At 35.6% G+C, this 20,126-nt stretch overlaps 1 protein-coding gene across 2 annotated transcripts; it reads left to right on the top strand.

Annotated features, from left to right (window-relative positions):
• The first annotated feature begins 1,615 nt into the window (after positions 1-1,615).
• On the top strand, positions 1,616-5,691 carry LOC127120218 (soluble inorganic pyrophosphatase PPA1). 2 transcript variants are annotated; one of them, XM_051050629.1, is made up of 9 exons: positions 1,616-1,831; positions 2,301-2,463; positions 2,669-2,697; positions 3,075-3,140; positions 3,890-3,997; positions 4,099-4,164; positions 4,668-4,788; positions 5,188-5,269; positions 5,397-5,691. In XM_051050629.1, exons 2-9 carry the CDS (start codon positions 2,337-2,339, stop codon positions 5,437-5,439), a joined length of 642 nt encoding a protein of 213 aa, XP_050906586.1. In that variant the 5' UTR covers positions 1,616-1,831; positions 2,301-2,336; the 3' UTR covers positions 5,440-5,691. The 2 variants fall into 2 exon arrangements, with proteins under 2 accessions (XP_050906586.1, XP_050906587.1); XM_051050630.1 differs by lacking the exon at positions 1,616-1,831 and adding an exon at positions 1,836-1,948.
• Positions 5,692-20,126: the final 14,435 nt, after the last annotated feature.

Genomic DNA, 20,126 nt, shown 5'->3' with positions numbered 1-20,126 from the left:
TGTGACAAATTGGATTGGTCAGAGGCACATTCTCTAACATCCTTAGATTACTTCTTTCCATTGCTCTTTTTCCATTTGTATAAACGCCATGATATCAACCATCAAATCAACGAGCTTCTGGGTGAGAGACTCATTAAAATGTCCAATCCTCAAAGCATTTAGGAATGATCCCATGAACATCTTCTGGTTTGGATGTATTACCTTCATAGTTATTTCTTTGGATCGGGAAAGGCAATCTCTTAATGACTCGGTATGGCCCTGAAGGACATTGAATAAATTGGTTGTTGACACATTGTAGTGCTTACTCGCTGAAAATTGATAGACCAATTTTCTACAGAGGTCTTAGTAACTAGTCACTATAAGATGGGGGATATTCATAAACCACATGAGGGCCACATTCTTAAAAGTCTTGGACAAAAGCCTGCATTTAACGAGTCAGAGGCGCCTATGATTTCCATATGAGTATTGATGGATACGAGGTGTTCTCGAGGATTGCTTTTTCCATTAACTTCACTAGTGATTATTGTTTTAAAGTTTTTTGGTACTAGAGCACCCCACATCTCGTTAGAGAGAGACTATGGGTATGGGAACCTGTCTTCGACTTGGATGTATTTAAGACGTTTCTCATGAAGGGTCAGGATGTTCTCCTGTAGAGCTTGGTCGAAACAACACAACTCTTCCATAGCAATACATATCTTTGTTAAGGTGTCATTGTAATCACCGTAGATGTTGCTAGTTGTTGCAGTGTGACCTTAGTTAGTTTAACGAGTTCCCATAGTGAGCGTCAATTGTACTTATAAAAATACAATGATGATAACCCTGCTTACGAAGGTGACCGCAAAAGGGTCTAAGTGTTTTTAATATGTGAATAATGACTCCTCCCCCAACCCTTAAGTTTGGGATATTTATAAACTTAACTTATGAACCAAGTTGATGAGTGAGAAACGATTTCCTCCCAACAACTCAAGTATAACGTAAGGATAATGAGAATGATTATCCCACTAATAGGAACCAAAAGACCATCTCCCCACGTCAATATGAATAAGTGATTTCTCTCTTGGAAGAGTGACAAATGTTGGGCCTTTAGGAACACGTGATTTGACACATCACCATTCAATTATCTCTAGACGAATACACAAATGGGTAGAGCGACCTGTCTCAGGGGCACGATGATTCATAATAGGCGATCCATGACCCGTTAGATTACATTTACTCCAGAGTCTGATGTTATCTTGTGATGCTTATTGACCGACTGATTTAAGGGTCACGTTCTTCTTGGACCCAGTCAAAATTCTCTCATTATTCAATTAATATTTTTTATTAGAAAAATGTGCAGTTAATATTAATAAAATAGCTCAAAACTAGAAGAACTCAGCTAGAAAAAAAATTGAGTTGTAAATACAGTTAATTATTTTTATTTTCTACTTTCACTGATTTTGTATATAAAAAAATTGACTTTTTAAATTTATTGTATAATTATTTAATAAATTAAAAAAATAATAGGTAATATATGACTAAATAAATTATCTTATTCTAATAAATAAATAAATAAATATAGACCTAACATGACACTAAAGCGGCATAAATTTGTGCAATATTTAATTTCTAGTGGAAGACGACATTTGTCCGATATATCCGAATATTTGGTATACCTACAAATCCCTCCCATCTCCATTCCCAACCGTCCGATATTAAAATCATCTTTAATCACACGGCACACATTGAATTCAACGTTTGGCCGCTAAGTTAAGCTTTTTGACACCCAACCGCCCCCAGTCTTTGTTTCTTCTTCCCAACTCGCCAAACTCCCCCTCACTCTCCCTCTCTCTCTGTAAGCCATTTCTTCACCCTAATACTCCTCATGCTTTTCATCATTTGAATGATCGCACTACAATTTTCACTCATTCTGAGTTTTTTCCTCTTTCATTTTTCGATTTAGTTCTACTTCGTTAGTCACGCCTCAATGAAATCGCTTTTTTTATTTATTTATATATTATCATTGCTCAATTGAATTACCTTCGCTTTTGTTGTTCATGTTCCTGATATTACTTCATTTATATTATGATCTGTGTATGTGGAATTCGTACTACTGACAGATTCATTGCTTTCCTAATTAATCATTGAAAGAAAAAAATGTGGATTTTTTACGGATTCATGAGAAAAAATTGAATTAATAATTTTTTGGATTAATATTGCCTGCTTCAATTTAGTAACCAACGCATAAATCATACACATGCACGGATATTTTGCTGGTTAATCTTAACTGAAGTGTATTCTTCTGACTATTGTTTTAACTGCAGTAAATCCGTGTGATTTTCATTGTTTGCGAAGCTAATATGGCTAACCATGAAGAGGCAAAGGAATGGTCTTCGAGTGGATCTCACCCTAAGCTCAATGAAAGAATACTTTCTTCCATGTCGAGGAGAACTGTTGCGGCTCACCCCTGGCATGATGTCGAGATAGGTACAACAAAGCTAGCCCTGTGGATATTTTTTGGGTCACGTTTAGTTATAATGAATTCGTCGAGCTTGGGAAAAATATATTGTGTTTTGTTTGTTTTCTCCTTACAATGTAAAAGAAACTGTTTTGTTGTTTCAATTTCATTGATAAACATATATAGATGTAGGTTTGTTTTGGTGAAAACTCACAAACAGTTTTATAATTGCAGGACCGGGAGCTCCAGTAGTTTTCAATTGTGTAAGTTTCTGTTTCTGTTTTTTAACTTGCATTTACAAGTGTAAGTTTTTGTTTGCTGTTTTATAACTTGCATTCCGAAAGGTTAGAAAATTTCCTTGTAAGAATGTCACTTGCAGCAGCATTAAGAGCATGACCATCCAAGTTGTGGAGCTTATATTAATTTATTTCGTGCAATCTGTCCGGCAAATATTTACTAAAAGTTGTACTTGTAGTGAATGGAGCTAGAAAAGTGGTTAAGCTTGTGTGGACCTTAAACATGGCCTTCCCACTAGCAATCTGGAATTTCAGTTCTTACATTTTGCCTAGTTAGATTGTTCCACTGAACTCGTGTTTCCTATTCGTGGTTTGTTAGTGAAGTATATGTATTTCTATGGCAGGTGATTGAAATTGGCAAAGGTGGTAAGGTTAAGTATGAGCTGGACAAGAAAAGTGGACTTATAAAGGTTGCATTTCCTATTCTCTACTTCAGTTTGCTTTATTCCATTCCATAAGCTTTATTCAATAGCAAGATGTGAGATATTTTCTTGCGAAGGGATAGTATTGTCATTTAGCTTTTCTTCACTTACTATTGAGACTTTTTCAACTTTGAAGCTGAAATGTGTAAAACTCCCACATGTTCCTTATAAAAATCCCCACACTATGAAGGGTCAATTGCCTTTGCAAGCTCCACGACTTAACATCTCAAGGTTCTTAGGAGTGAGCTTTTTAATAATAAATGTTAGTTTGGCCTATCGGGAAAATCCCAAGTTCCACGTTGGCTAGAGATAAGAGTCCTAGAGAGAGTTTATAAAACTTATTTAATCCATATCTAACCTACCAGTTTTGTGGAGTTGTGTTAAGTCGAAAACCTTAAATGATATAAAAACCTATCTCTGATCCGTTGGTCCATGTAGCCGACCCCACTTAGTGGGATAAGACTTGGTTGTTGTTGTTGTCCAATCACACATGATAAGAGACAACTTAAACCTCAAAATGCATTTCAGGTGATGAGTGTCATAATTGTTTCCAAACAACGTTTTTAACTATAGCATCCTTGAATATTGGATGATAGATTATCATTGCATGTTATTGTGCTGAAAGATTTAATTTGAAGAATTTTCTCTGGTTATACATCGATAATATTGCAATGGTTTCTAGTTGAGTCTTTTATCTGTATTTGAAGTGTAACTATCTCATGAGCTAAATGCCCTAGGTTGATCGTGTTCTTTACTCATCGGTTGTCTACCCACACAACTATGGTTTCATCCCACGAACAATTTGTGAAGACAGTGATCCTATGGATGTTCTGGTTCTGATGCAGGTAGCAACACTTAAAACTTATTATCTGTGATATTTAGCAGAATTCCGTGTCTACACTTTTAGTCAAAATTTTAACTGAATTAAAAATCGGAACCTGTGCAGGAACCTGTCCTACCTGGTACCTTCCTTCGTGCTCGTGCTATTGGACTAATGCCCATGATTGATCAGGTAGAAATTGCTTCCGCCCTCCCTGCCTTTGGTTTTTATTCTGTTTGGGAAAAAGAAAAAGAACTGTGTCTGAGGGTGTTTGGGAAGCTGGTGGGAGGTGGCGGGAGGCTACCCATTAGGCTTTTTAATTATTTATTGAATTGAAAATCAAGGCTAAGTGGCCGTCCCATGACCGAAACGTCAAAACATTGCTCTACATGGTGAAATTTATCACCATTAACTTATCCAGCTATTGTTCTATTTTCACTGGGGCGGTGTTATGAATATGAATGACCGAGTGTTCATTTTCTTGGAGCAACAAAATGAAAATTGAAGGGCCCAAGGAAAATTATTATGAATGCTCTAACACCATTAGAAGGATCAAATAAAATTATCATTAGATATATTACTAGTGGACTGTAACTTCTGCTCCTCTTACCTGTTATTTGGTTTTCAACATGGTACAGTTTCGTAGTCAGAGTAAACATTTAGGAGAAAACTATCTATAATAAATTGTGGTGCAGGGTGAGAAGGATGACAAGATCATAGCAGTTTGTGCTGATGACCCCGAGTTCCGCCATTACACAGACATCAAAGAGCTTCCTCCACACCGGCTGGCTGAAATAAGAAGATTCTTTGAGGACTGTATCCTGCTATTTGCATTTAGTTTATGGATCCGTCTAAGAAATGTCCTTGGGGAACATGTTAAATTTAAAGAAAAATAATTATTTTAAAATGTTACATGCAGTAAGAAAAATAATTATTTTTGAAATTTTGACCAATGCCATTTGCCATGAGGGCACCAGTTAACATTTTTCTTAGTACATATACATATATGCATGCCAGGACATTGTTGAAAATTTTACCAATTAGTGATTAGTTTGTAAGATTTCAAAAAGTCATGTCTCCCCTATGTTTTAATGACTATTTTAATATTTGTTTTATAATTGACATTCAAATGCTTGAAACCTTTTTCTTTTTGTGTCAATGCTATCATTACCAGAACCCCTAGTTGATGCACATATCCTTAGCTAGCCACGCTAGACAAGAAGAATGAGAACAAAAAAGTCGATGTTGATGATTTTCTACCAGCTGAGTCTGCCATTGATTCCATCAAGTACTCCATGTAAGCCTTTTTCATACTCTGAATCTAGTTTTGGATTATCAGCCCTAATTGTCAATAATTTAACTTTTCCCTTGGGGATGGAGTGATTTTAGTATTATTTTTCTTACATGAATATTTCCTTTTGCAGGGACCTCTATGCTTCCTACATAGTTGAGAGCTTAAGGAAGTGAGTTATTTAGAAACTGATTATCCAATTGCAATGATCTCTAAATTATCATACAAATGTGAATAAAATTCCATACACAATGTCATTTATGTGTCATTGTGTCATGGCACTTGTGCTTCTCTGCCTCTGGCACAAGCACAACCATAACAGTCAGTACAAAGTCTTCTGGTTAGAAGTTGCAGTTAACTGCCATTGAATACTGAACTCATTTCTAGTATTTTGAAGCACTGATTTATAAAAGCCATAATTATGTTCCTGTTGGTACTGTTATTGCTATTAGATCAATGATATTCTCACACTTTCCCGGTTATCGGTTCTTTTCTTTCTCTATCTTTTCTACCACTTGTTGAGTCACATATCAAATGGCAACTCTTGCAAATCTTCATTGTTCATCATTTAGCGTACCAGGAACGTTAATCTGTCATAACTTTCCTAGCCTCATTTCGGCGGTAACTATAACAAGAAGGAAACTTTCATCATGGTTTGCTAGGTGCTATAGAGAAGGAAACTTTCATCATGAGTTTGTTAGGTGCAGTCTAGGTTTACAGTTCTGAGTGTATGATCTACTTTAGCATTAGCTAGGAGATACAAACTCTTAACTTCACTTTCTAAGTGATTTGTAGTGATAAAAAAATCATTGAGAGACGTCGGTAACATTCTCTCTTTGCCTTGGGGTTGGTCTACATCAAACCTCCAACTAGCATCCATGTTTCCGAGCCTTCCCTTCATAACATTATAACTAAATTCATCCAATTCATCCCTAAAAAAATTCATCCAATCCATCCACTACATAAAAATTAAGTTAATGGATTGGATTAAATCCATCCATTTATAAGAATGGATTGACTCAATCCATCCAACACATTTTAATGATCCAATGGATTTTTTTAATCTAATTTTAAAAAAATTAATTTTTTCACATATTAAATAATTATATTTTTGAAAAATAAAAAAATATTTTTTTTTCCGAAAAAAAATTGATTTTTTTAAAAAATACAAAAAACTGATTTTTTCCAAAATTTTAAAATTATTTTTTTGGAAAATACCAAAATTCGATATTACTTTCAAAAAAGTTATTTTTTACGAATATAAAAAAATTTAATTTTTTTCGAGAAAGAAAAACAATTTTTAAATTATTTTTTTCGAAAATACAAAAATATGTATTTTTCCCAAAAAAATAATTTCAATTTTTTTAGAAAAAAACTGAACTTTTTTCATTCAAATAAAAAAAAAATTCTGAAAAATATAATTTTTACAAAAAAGTAGTGATTTTTTTCAAAAGTAAAAAAATTAAAATTTTCAAAAATATAAAAATTAATATATTTAAAAAAATTATTTTTTCAAAAAAAAATGGATGGATGGATATCTATCCGTTAAAAATATGATAATAGATAGATTTAATGGATTTTATTCTTAATGGATGAATTTGATATTATTAAGAAGATTGTTAATAAATTAATGAATTGTTTTGATCTATCCATTAACGATCCAATCCATATCCATCCATTTTGTCACCCTTAATTATAACTAAGACTTCATTTGGGAGTTTAGAGGGAAGAGGAAGGGATTCCTTAAAAAATAATTTCTTTTAATGGATTGTTTTGATCTATCCATTAACGATCCAATCCATATCCATCCATTTTGTCACCCTTAATTATAACTAAGACTTCATTTGGGAGTTTAGAGGGAAGAGGAAGGGATTCCTTAAAAAATAATTTCTTTTTTATTTAACAATATTGAGAAATTTTTAACAATTTTTGAATTTATTTTGTTTAGAATGATAATATATTTTTACTTTTTAAAATATTATAACAATAAAAATTATATTTCAACAATTTATCTAAGTCTTTCAAAACTTTTTTTCAATATAAATTTTGAGTTATCTCAAATTAAGGAGATTTATAATGCTATGAATGAAAATAAATCTTTTAATCAAAATTATTATATTCTTTTTTCTCAATCCTTATTATTTTTCAAAGTTCTCTCCTCCCTTCTCCTTTAAAATTTTAAATAAAGTCTAAATGATCTTTACGGTAGCATTTTGCAAATTTTGCAAGTTGCATTAAAATACTCGCAGGTGATGCAAAATCATCACAATAGTCCCTTTAATGAGGCAAAAGTTGACAAATCAATTTATTTGATACAACATCAATTACACTCAATTGAAAAAGCTAAAAAATGTGGCTTTTAGTAGAATTGAATTTAGAAGTAGATTGAATCACTTCACATGAGATCCAAACACCTTTTTAAAAAAAAAATTGTTTGCTCAATTAAACGGGAGAGGATCAGTAACGTTTTGGCATTTTTGTAAAAAATACAATAAAAATGAGATGAAAGAGAGAGTTATAGGTGAGAGAGGAGCCCTAATGTTTTGTGTGGGTTCGAAAAGAAACTTAAAAGGAAAAAATATGTTTTTTTTTAAATAATCAAAATTTTCAAATATATTTTAAAAATAACCACTATTTTAAGTTATTTATCAATACAATCATTTTTAAACTATCATTTTAAAGGATGAGTTAGTTGGAATGATGCATACATGTTGCAATTGGACGAAGGCACCAATTAGAATGACGTATGCATGCAAATCAAGTCAATATACTTGTCGCATATTCTATGACATGAATAGCATGTGCCATTGTATGTGGTGTATGCTTTGGATATTATTATTTTTTAAATATTTTTTTATGTTATATTTATATAAAATTGAAATAAAAAGATAAATGAAAAATAATTAATAATATTATGATATAAATCTAAATTACATAACAATTAACAAGAAAATCAATAATTCATATGATTGAAACGCACTCATGTTCCACATTCCGGTGCGTTAGCCTGTCTTCTAGGTCCCCCATGATTTTTCTGAGGTGTTTGATGTTTTTGAGTGCTGACATGATGTAATGATGGTTGGTGTGAAGGTCCAGTGTTATTTGACAAATTTGTCATCATTTCTCCCTAATAGCTGTAGGATTGTCGTCAACTACGCTGCCGTAATTGAGTTCGGTGCCTATATTGTCGTAGTTGGATCGTTGTGGTTGAGTTGTTTGTGGATGATATGGTTGCCCGAATTGAGACATTGGATCATTTTGGAAATGAAGCAACGATTCATGTGGTGTAAGAAAGTAAAATAATGTTTGGGTGTTCATAAGTGGGGGGCTATGGTGGGATGAGGTTGAATCGTATGAACCATCCAGGCTATATACATATGTGGTGGATGTGTATGGTTGTTGATGGTAAGGGTTTGGTTTCTGGTTTTGAGTTTGGGTGTGTGGCATGCATTGGTTGCGAGGTTGGATGTTTGGTGGTTGGGTGTATATGATATGGGGATGGTGTGAGGTTTGTCGTTGGGTTTGGATGGGTTGACATTGTTCTTGGGTTTGGTAAGGGTGTGGGGTTGGTTGTCGGAAGAGGATTTGCTGGGCGTATGATGAAGAAGCTCGTTAGCGTGGATCAATCAAATACCTTGGCTCAGACACAAATTGTGGCGTTGTAACTGACCTAAATCAAGCCATATAATATTGGGTTAGTCTAGCACCATGTATGATTTCTTCGTTTAAGATGTGATGACGTTGATTCCTCCAATTATGACATATCTCTTTAGCAAAATCTCTTCAATCAAAATAATCCCAATGACCATCAACTATTTGTTGATGTCAATCTCCTAAACACATCAGAGGTTCTAGAATTTGTTGTTGCATGTCGAACTACAGTTTAACATGGTCACTCTGGCGCATCTCCACAACAGTGAACCAGATGATTGATGTTTTTGCTGTCCAAATTGCAACATCATCGTGGTTAACCTGATGGTCAAGATCCAGATAAAGTCTCCAGATAAACTGTATAAAAATTTAACATGATTAAAGGATATGTAATTTGATAATTTTTTAAATGAAAAGTAGATTTGTTTAGTAGTAATACATTGTTTGATCCAATGTGGTCTAAAAGATTGTGATAGACTACTACAACGTGTTTGTGACACTTGTTGTAGTTCATCCCTTGAACTGACCACCTAGATCGAAAAGATTGAAAATATATTAGTTACGGTTAGTTGTAGTATAAAGTCTAACAAATTAGAAGATTTAAGATAAATTTACTTTGTTACATAGGGGAATGTGAATGGCTTCTCGTTGACCGGGGTGAGTGACGACATTCTTGACCAACCTCATGCTTGTAGCAAATAGGCGCAAGAATAAAACGTACAAGTATTTTTTTTGTATTTTTAAAAAATGAATTATATAGATGGGACAAAACTATTGAACCCCAACTATATGTGCATACTTTATGTATGTTTCATAACAACGACAAATATATAATATTTACCGCATTACTAGTACTTTCAGGAAATAAAAAATTACCAAATAGAATCATAATATAATAACGAGCTTTAATTATCTTTTTATATTCAGTCAATTCTTCGTTTAATATTATACTTGAATAATACTGTTTAAGATATTTTAAATTAATACCTTTGCCCCTAGGTTGACCCGAAGTTTGTCCCGTAATTGTGTCTTCACATAAAGGGGCACCCAATAATTTCTCGCATATAGAGTTATCTTGGTTAACTCTACCATTTACGGTCTTACCATCGATAGGTAGACCCAACAACATGTAGACGTCCTCAAGTGTGATAGTACATTCACCGAATGGTAGGTGAAATATATGGGTCTCGGGTCTCCATATTTCTACCAAAGCAAGAATAAATTTAATCAACTGAGTATGTGACTATATTTAGTAGATTACTAAAACCACATGCTCGTAAATACGGTTCTATCAAAGGGTCGTGTGGTACATATTCATGTACAAGACATGGAAATCTCTTTGGGTCCTAACAAAAGATAATTAAGAAATAAGTAATAGGCAATAATGTTAGGGAAGATAAATAATAACTTACAAATGTCGTAATATTTAAAATTTCGATCCAAAACGCAACGAAATTTAAAATTTCTCCTTTAGAGATCCTTACGAATGGGTATGATCAGTGATAGAATAGTTACCTCTTGTGACGATTGAAACCTTTGATGCAGATCCACGGAGCGATCACGAACGTTGAACGATGACAACGCCTCTACTCAGTCCACACGAACGGATTCCTTCAATCTAAGTGCTAGCTGCTACGAATGAAAGCTTAGAGAGAGAGAGAGAGAGAGAGAGAGAGAGAGAGAGAGAGAGAGAGAGAACGAAAATGCAACCGCAATGAATGCTTCTGCACAAGGGTTCTATTTATAGAACCACGTGTGTGGGCTTCAAGCTAAAAAGCCCACTTAAGTGTATGTGGTCCATATCTTATAATATGCCCAAAATCACTTAAGCACGTGGTACCTTACCATATTTCGTATTCTACTTAAGTACACTGTACCTTACGATGTTCTACAATTCACTTAAGTGCATCGTACCTTACGGTGTTCCTTAGTTACTCTATCTCTCATCAATCTGTCCTTTGTGTGTGACCCTGTAGGTTTTCGCGGCATTGGCAATTATATTAAATCACATATTTAATATAATAAACAGTGAGCGGTATCTAGCAACACATCACTGCTACCCAAGACACGAAAATGTCATGTGATCTGACAAAACCTTATGTGATAATACTTATGTGCATAATTACCCTTTTGCCCTTATGTCTATATTGAACACAAGGCATAGACCGTGTCATCCTTGTCCAGTTCAATATTGGGCCCATAGACATTTATCCTGTTACGCAGGATGGGCAAATTCCATCTAGGTCACTCATGTCCCTCAGCATGCTTCGTGGAGTACCCATCAACTGTCTTTATGGTTATCCAGTTACAAACAACGTTTGATCAGCAATAAAGCACTTGACTCTACATCTAGGGTCCATAGTGGTTTCAGGTCGAAGAGTGGTATACACCATTATCACCATGAGAATAACTTATGACACTTTACATAACATTCTATATAGTACTCTCATAGCGGGTCAATCCAGTATAAATATTACTCTTAATATTCATACCTATGTTTAAGACTTGATAAATCCTTATCCATGATCCATGAGATGTGATCATTCGTCTACGTACATAATAGTCTTAATGCTTTAATGTTATCCCACTTCACAATAAAGCTCGACTACGGATACTTTAAGAATATTGTCCTTATGTTTAATGTGATCTCATGATCAAGTCACGCTTGATACATTAAACGGACTAGCTATTCTAGGGACTTTATTAAACAAACGTAATAAAGAAAAATCATTTTATTATAAATAAATAATTCGATACAAGTACCAAAAGTATTGGCCTCTGGGGCTTACACCAACAATCTCCCACTAGCACTAGAGCCAATCAGGCATACCCCTAATGCCCATAGATCTAGTATGGCCATCATGCTTCTGCTGCGCAAGAGGCTTTGTTAGTGGGTCAACAATATTGTCAAGTGCAGGTACTCTGCATATTTTCACATCTCCTTTATCTATTATCTCTCGAATGAGGTGATAACGCCTAAGTATGTGTTTGGATCGTTGGTGAGATCTAGGCTCCTTAGCTTGTGCGATAACACCATTGTCATCACAATAGAGACCAATGGGATCCACAATGCTAGGAACTATGCCAAGTTCACTAATGAACTTTTTGATCCAAACAACTTCCTTTGTTGCACTTGAGGCAGCAATATACTCGGCCTCAGTTGTAGAATCAACAACTGTATCTTGCTTTGAACTTTTCCAGCTCACAGTGCCATCGTTTAAGCAAAACACATAACCAGATTGCGATCTAAAGTCATCCTTATCTGTCTGGAAGCTAGCATCAGTGTATCCAATTACAACCAGCTCTTCCTGACCTCCATATATCAAGAATGAGTCCTTAGTCCTTCTTAAATACTTAAGGATATTTTTGACAGCTACCCAGTGAGCATTAGCAGGATCAGATTGGTACCTACTCGTTGCACTTAAAGCATACGAGACATCTGGTCGAGTACATAACATGGCATACATGATAGATCCTATTGCAGATGCATATGGAATCTTATTCATGTGATCCCTTTCTTGCTTAGTTAAAGGGGATTGTGTTTTTGATAGACACAAGCCATGTTGCATAGGTATGAATCCTTTCTTGGAATCATGCATATTAAAGCGTCTCAGCACTTTATCTATGTACGTACTCTGACTTAGGCCAAGCAGTTTTTGTGATCTATCTCTATAGATTCTGATTCCTAATATATAGGCTGCTTCACCTAGGTCTTTCATAGAAAAGCATTTCCCCAACCAAGACTTTACTTGTTGTAGGGTAGGGATATCGTTTCCAATGAGTAATATGTCATCTACATATAATACCAGGAAAACGATCATGCTCCCACTAACCTTCTTGTAGACACAAGGCTCATCTTCGTTCTTGATGAATCCATATTGTTTTATTCTTTCATCAAAACAAAGATTCCAGCTTCTGGAAGCTTGCTTCAATCCATAGATTGATCTTTGTAACTTACATATCTGTTGGGCTTCCTCTGGTATGTCAAATCCTTCAGGTTGTGTCATGTACACATCCTCAAGAAGATTCCCATTAAGGAAAGCAGTTTTGACATCCATCTGCCATATTTCATAATCATGATATGCAGCGATAGCAAGTAAAATCCGAACAGATTTAAGCATTGCAATTGATGAAAAGGTTTCATCATAGTCAATCCCATGAATTTGTTTATATCCTTTTGCAACCAGTCTTGCCTTATAGGTATGTACCTTACCATCCATGTCAGTCTTTTTCTTGAAGACCCACTTGCATCCTATAGGGTTAACTCCTACACGAGGCTCTACCAAGGTCCAAACTTGGTTTGTGTACATGGAATCCATTTCAGATTTCATGGCTTCTAGCCACTTCTCAGACTCGGGACCAATTATGGCCTCTTGGTAGGTCACAGGCTCATCATGATCCATGAGTAATACATCACCTTGATCAATTTTGAGATATCCATATCTCTCAGGTAGGTGACGTATCCTGCCTGACCTACGTTGGTCTTGTTCTACTTGAGCAGGTTGCTCTTCCACAACTACTTATGTTTCCTGCTCTAATTCCTCCATAGGTGTATCAATGCTTTGTGATTCTTGAATTTCTTCAAGCTCTACTTTCCTCCCACTGATTCCTTTGAAAATAAAATCCTTTTCTAGGAAAACTCCAGTTCGAGCGACAAACACTTTTCCCTCAGAAGGATTATAGAAGTAATACCCTCTTGTTTCTTTAGGATACCCCACAAATAAGCATTTGTCAGATTTGGGCTCAAGCTTAGTTGAAATTTATCGTTTCACATAAACTTCGCAACCCCAAATCTTCATGTAAGACATACGTGGTTTCTTACCATTTCATATTTCATATGGTGTCTTCTCAACCTTTTTGGATGGAACACGGTTAAGTGTGTAAGTTGCTGTCAATAGTGCATGTCCCCAAAAGGAGTTTGGAAGATCGGCGTGACTCATCATTGATCAGACCATGTCTAACAGGGTTCGATTTATTCTCTCAGATACACCATTTCATTGGGGTGTTCCAGGAGGAGTAAGTTGGGATAGGATCCACACTCTTTCAGATGGTCATCAAACTCTAGGCTTAAATACTCACCAGCTCGATCTGATCGAAGAGTTTTAATATTCTTACCTAGTTGGTTTTGTACTTCATTCTTGAATTCCTTGAACTTTTCAAAGGACTCCGATTTGTGTTTCATTAAATACACATAACCATATCTAGTGAAATCATCAGTAAATGTGATGAAGTACTGAAAACCTCCTCTGGCTGGTATGTTCAGTGGTCCACATACATCTGTATGTATGAAGCCCAAAAGATCATTCGCTCTTTCACCTTTTCTTGTGAATGGAGACTTTTTCATCTTTCCAATTAAACAAGATCTGCATGTCTCATATGATTCATAATCAAAAGAGTCCAAGAGTCCATATTTATGGAGTTTGAAAATGTGTTTCTCATTTATGTGGCCTAATCGACAATGCCAAAGGTAAGTTGGATTTAACTCGTTAGGTTTCATCCTTTTAGTATTAATGTTATATATAGGCATTTCGAGATCAAGGACATATATTCCATTTCTCATTTGTGCAGTAGCATAGAATATATAATTCAAATAAATTGAGCAACAATTGTTCTTTATTATGAATGAAAAACCAAACTTGTCCAAACAAGAAATGGAAATAATATTCCTGCTAATTGCAGGTACATAATAACAGTTCTCTAACTAAATTATTAAACCACTAGGTAAAGTCAATACATAAGATCCTACGGCTAAAGTAGCAACCTTTGCTCCATTGCCAACTCGTAGGTCAACTTCACCTTTTGCCAAATCTCTACTCCTTTTCAGCCCCTGCACATTTGTACAAATGTGAAAACCGCATCCAGTATCTAATACCCATGATGCAGAAGTAGATGAATTTATTTTAATAACAAAAATACCTGAAGTTGAAGTCTCTACTCCATTCTTCGTATCTTCCAGGTACTTTAGGCAGTTTCTCTTCCAGTGTCCGGTCTTACCGCAATGGAAGCAGGTGCCTGCCTTTGTTATGCCTCCACTAGGCTCCAAAGCAGCAAAAGTGGATTTGGGTTTGGCAACTTCCTTGCCTTTCCCTTTATCACCTTGCTTGGTGGGCCTTTTATTCTGTCTCTTTCCATTTCCGATCATCAGAATGGACTTCCCTTTTGTCTTCAGATTCTGCTCAGCAGTTCTTAACATAGCTAGCAATTCAAGAAGAGATTTATCCATATCATTCATATTGAAATTTAGGACAAATTGACTGAATCCATCTGGCAACGATTGCAAGATCACGTCAATCGCAAGTTCCTTTCCGAGGGAAAACCCAAGCTTTCAAGGTTTTCCACGTACCCAATCATCTTGAGCACATGGGGACATACAGGGGCTCCCTTAGCTAACTTGCCTTGAAAAAGGGCTTGTGAAACTTCAAACCTTTCATGCCTTGCTTGCTCTTGATAGAGCATCTTTAGGTGTTCGATCATATCGAACGCTGCCATGTTCTCATGTTGCTTTTGCAACTCTGAGTTCATGGTAGCCAACATGAGACAAGCAGTTTCATTGGCATCATCGACATGCTTCTTATAAGCATCTCTTTCTGCCTTAGGTGCAGAACTAGGAGGTTCCTCTTCAAGAACAAGTTTCTCCAAGACATATAGCTTTCTGTCATGTTTGAGGACAATCCTCAGGTTTCGGTGCCAATCCAGAAAATTTGTCCCAGAAAATTTTTCTTTGTTAAGGATTGATCGCAAAATGTTGTTAGAGGTGTTTGTTGTCATGGTAATCTACATAAGAATTAATGAAAATATAAGTATCAATAACATATTTAATTAGACCTTTAATTAAATATGCTCCCACTATTTTACTCAAAACAAATGACCCTCATCATTTGATTCGGAAAATCCCGTTGGAAGATTTTCTAATGGGTCGAGATCCATATTTCACTTTGTTCTAAGTCCGCGTAGGCGGATTACACAAAACTAGGTTATTTATGTAGGAACTTCTTCCAATTGTATCTCATACAACTCTCGAAAATTGCAGTTGGGTGAATAACTCCTTATTCCAATCCATCATATGGATCATTTCCATCTCTTGCTTCTAAACATATATAATCTTATTATAATTTGTTTAGTTACGTTTGACCCATTATTTTAACAATTGGATATTACAATTATCCCATCACACCTTACTAATATAGAGCATGCACCTCGCGTAGGCGAAACCTACATTGTCCGATACTAGTCTTGATGAGTGCTAAAACTTGGAAAGCATAAACTTAATATTTAATTTGAGGGAATTGCAATTATTCTGATCTCACCGGCTTATTTATCATATAAATCGTCTCTCACATGCATCAACATACAATCACATGCATCAACATACATAATGAAACAGTTATGGCCCCTAGCGCAATTGTTCTCCCAAGCCAATGAGAGAACCTAAGCTAACCTAATAACAATCTAAGCTTCTCCAAGCAAGATCTTCAAGGTTGTCCTCATTTGATATTTTCATAACATTGTCCTCCTTTGATATTGAATTCTTCTCTTTCTTCATAACATTACATTACAGAAGAAACTCGTTATACATACGAAGGATTGAGATGAGAAAAGAAGTTACATTAAGAAATTAAAAGGAGAGGCACGACACGCAGGTCGTATTAAAAAAAACCCAAAATAAAATAAAGGAAAACTAAGGCCATAACTGATCACCACAAGACAATAATAATAAACACATTATTATTATTAATTTTAATTCCTTTAATTAATTAAAACCAAATTAAATTTCGGCGACCGATCACACTACGCAGAGTTAGCGAGGGGTCCGCTGCCCGGTCACGGGGGCAGCGCCCTTTGCGGGGTTGTAGGGGCAGCGCCCCTGTCCGAAATTTTAATGAACAATTCATTTGAAATCGACATCGTTTTGCATCAACACAACTTTTGTGCAGTCACAAAACAGAAACCCCGAGAATTCTGACTCTGTGAATGTGACGACCGTCACAAGCATGTTACGACCGTCGCGTCCAGCTTGTTACGACCGTCACAGGCCCATGACGAACGTCACGCGGACAAAATAACAGAAACGCCTAGAATTCTGGATCTGTGAATGTGACGACCGTCACGTCCAGCTTGTTACGATCGTCACAGGTCCATGACGATCGTCACGCGACCAAGAAACCAACGCTTTGAAACAGTCAACAGACGTGTTCCAACAAGCCCTCAATACATAACTCTTTAACGACACAACCCTTGTGTCGTCACTAACCCTAATGCACCAATTTTAGACCGTCAAACACACCTCGATTGTTGATTCAGTATGATTGATCAACAGGTCATTGCTTCACCATACTAATGTCGGATTCCGAAGCAAATGACCATTGATCGCTCAAAGGAAAACAACCATTTAGTGTTTGAATGAACGAAACAGAAACAGTATATCATATATACCGTACTTTGCATTAGGATTACTTATATAATATATAAGTTGATCGGTCTCAATTGCATAACCTATGGACGATCGATGTATCACTGCTTCACCATACAAATGTCGGTTCCGAAGCATAGTCAACATCAATCATCCAAATTGTACACACATGATGCCAAATTTAATTACTCGTTTATTCTTTGATTCATTCTGTCTTTTAATCATATTAATACATAAAATAAACAACTATCTGATGCATGGTTTCGTAAGTGGCTCTGATACCACTTAAGGAGAATTGCGATCCAAAACGCAACGAAATTTAAAATTTCTCCTTTAGAGATCCTTACGAATGGGCATGATCAGTGATAGAATAGTTACCTCTTGTGACGATTGAAACCTTTGATGCAGATCTCTTGTGATGATTGAAACCTTTGATGCAGATCTACGGGGCGATCACGAACGTTGAACGATGACAACGCCTCTACTCAGTCCACACGAACAGATTCCTTCAATCTCAATGCTAGCTGCTACGAATGAAGGCTTTGAGTGAGAGAGAGAAAACGAAAATGCAACCACAATGAATGCTTATGCATAAGGATTCTATTTATAGAACCACTTGTGTGGTCTTCAAGCTAAAAAACCCACTTAAGTGTTTGTGGCCCATATCTTATAATATGCCCAAAATCACTTAAGCACGTGGTACCTTACCATATTTCGTATTCTACTTAAGTACACCATACCTTACGATGTTCTACAATTCACTTAAGTGCATCGTACCTTACGGTGTTCCTTAGTTACACTATCTCTCATCAATCCGTCCTTTGTGTGTGACCCTGTAGGTTTTCGCGACATTGGTAATTATATTAAATCACGTATTTAACATAATAAACAGTGAGCGGTATCTAGCAACACATCACTACTACCCAAGACACGAAAATGTCATGTGATCTGACAAAACCTTCAGTGATAATACTTATGTGCATAATTACCCTTTTGCCCTTATGTCTATATTGAACACAAGGCATATACTGTGTCATCCTTGTCCAGTTCAATATTGGGCCCATAGACATTTATCCTGTTACGCAGGATGGACAAATTTCATCTAGGTCACTCATGTCCCTCAACATGCTTCGTGGAGTACCCATTAACTGTCTTTATGGTTATCTAGTTACAGACAATGTTTGATCAGCAATAAAGCACTCGACTCTACATCTAGAGTCCATAGTGGTTTCAGGTCGAAGAGTGGTATACACCATTATCACCATGAGAATAACTTATGACACTTTGCATAACATTCTATATAGTATTCTTATAGCGGGTCAATCCAGTATAAATATTACTCTTAATATTCATACCTATGTTTAAGACTTGATAACTCCTTATCCATGATCCATGAGATATGATCATCAATCTACGTACATAATAGTCTTAATGCTTTAATGTTATCCCACTTCATAATAAAGCTTGACTACGAATACTTTAAGAATAGTGTCCTTATGTTTAATGTGATCTCATGATCAAGTCACACTTGATACATTAAACGGACTAGCTATTCTAGGGACTTTATTAAACAAACGTAATAAAGAAAAAGCCTTTTATTATTAATAAATAATTCAATACAAGTACCAAAAGTATTGGCCTCTAGGGCTTACACCAACACATATTCATGTACAAGACATGGAAATCTCTTTGGGTCCTAACAAAAGATAATTAAGAAATAAGTAATAGGCAATAATGTTAGGGAAGATAAATAATAACTTACAAATGTCGTAATATTGTCGATTGTTCCTCGATGTTCATCACCCATGGTCAGTAGAGACATTTTGTTGAATGTGTTTGAGTATCTGTTGCTGACAAAGTAGGTAGGTTGAGTGTTGCAGATGATGTAGATAGGTTGAGTGTTGCAGATAATGTATATAGGTTGAGTGTGTTTGATGGAAATGCTGATAAACATCGGTATTTATATATGTGAAAGTAGGTTGAGTGTATGTTGCATTCATGAGATACCTATTTTGCATGTGATTTCAGTTGAAGATTCGAGATGATGACGATGTTCATAATATGTTTCTCAATCATGAATAATCTGGGTTCAATGATATTGAGTTATATATTTTAATACAGCAAAATCAATCGTCTCAATTCGTTGATCTGTCACAAGTGTTGTGTGAAACTGATGACGACGAATAAGCTAAAGTCGATGTTGTTGACGAGGAAGAAGAAGAAAACGAATTATTGGTTGATGAAATGGTGAATGATGAAATTGTCGACCACCAGCAAGAGCCATTACTAACTAGTCATGTATATTGTCCACCTCAATACATGACAAGCTTGAATTTGGGTATAGATGAACCTTCGTCAGATATACTTCACAATCCTTATGTGCAAATTCAAGGATCATTGAAAGAAGGAGACAAATTTTGAACTAAAGAAGACTGTGTCAAAGTCATTAAAAAGCATCACATGGAATTATTAGCTGATTATAGGGTTGATCGAACTAATGCAACGAGGTATAAGATCTATTGTCGTAATGAGTTATGCATGTTCCGGTTGTCAGTATCTTACCGGAAGATGAGTGATTCTTAGGAGATATGTTTTATGGGTCCAGTTCACACTTGCTTAATCAGGAAACCGATGTAGGACCATCACAAACTCAATTCTCAGTTAATATGCGATGAAATTTTGTCTGTCTTTAGCGATAATCAGTTGCTAAAGGTGAGTACAATAATCTCGCATATCGTTACATAATACAATTGTACTCCATCATACAAGAAGACATGGATAGCTAGGACTAAGGCAATTGAA

The sequence above is a fragment of the Lathyrus oleraceus genome, chromosome 2 (assembly GCF_024323335.1).
Source record: "Lathyrus oleraceus cultivar Zhongwan6 chromosome 2, CAAS_Psat_ZW6_1.0, whole genome shotgun sequence".
Classification (NCBI taxonomy): Eukaryota; Viridiplantae; Streptophyta; class Magnoliopsida; order Fabales; family Fabaceae; genus Lathyrus; species Lathyrus oleraceus.
Note: the sequence above shows the minus strand (reverse complement) of the source record. Positions and strands in the feature narration are given on the sequence as shown.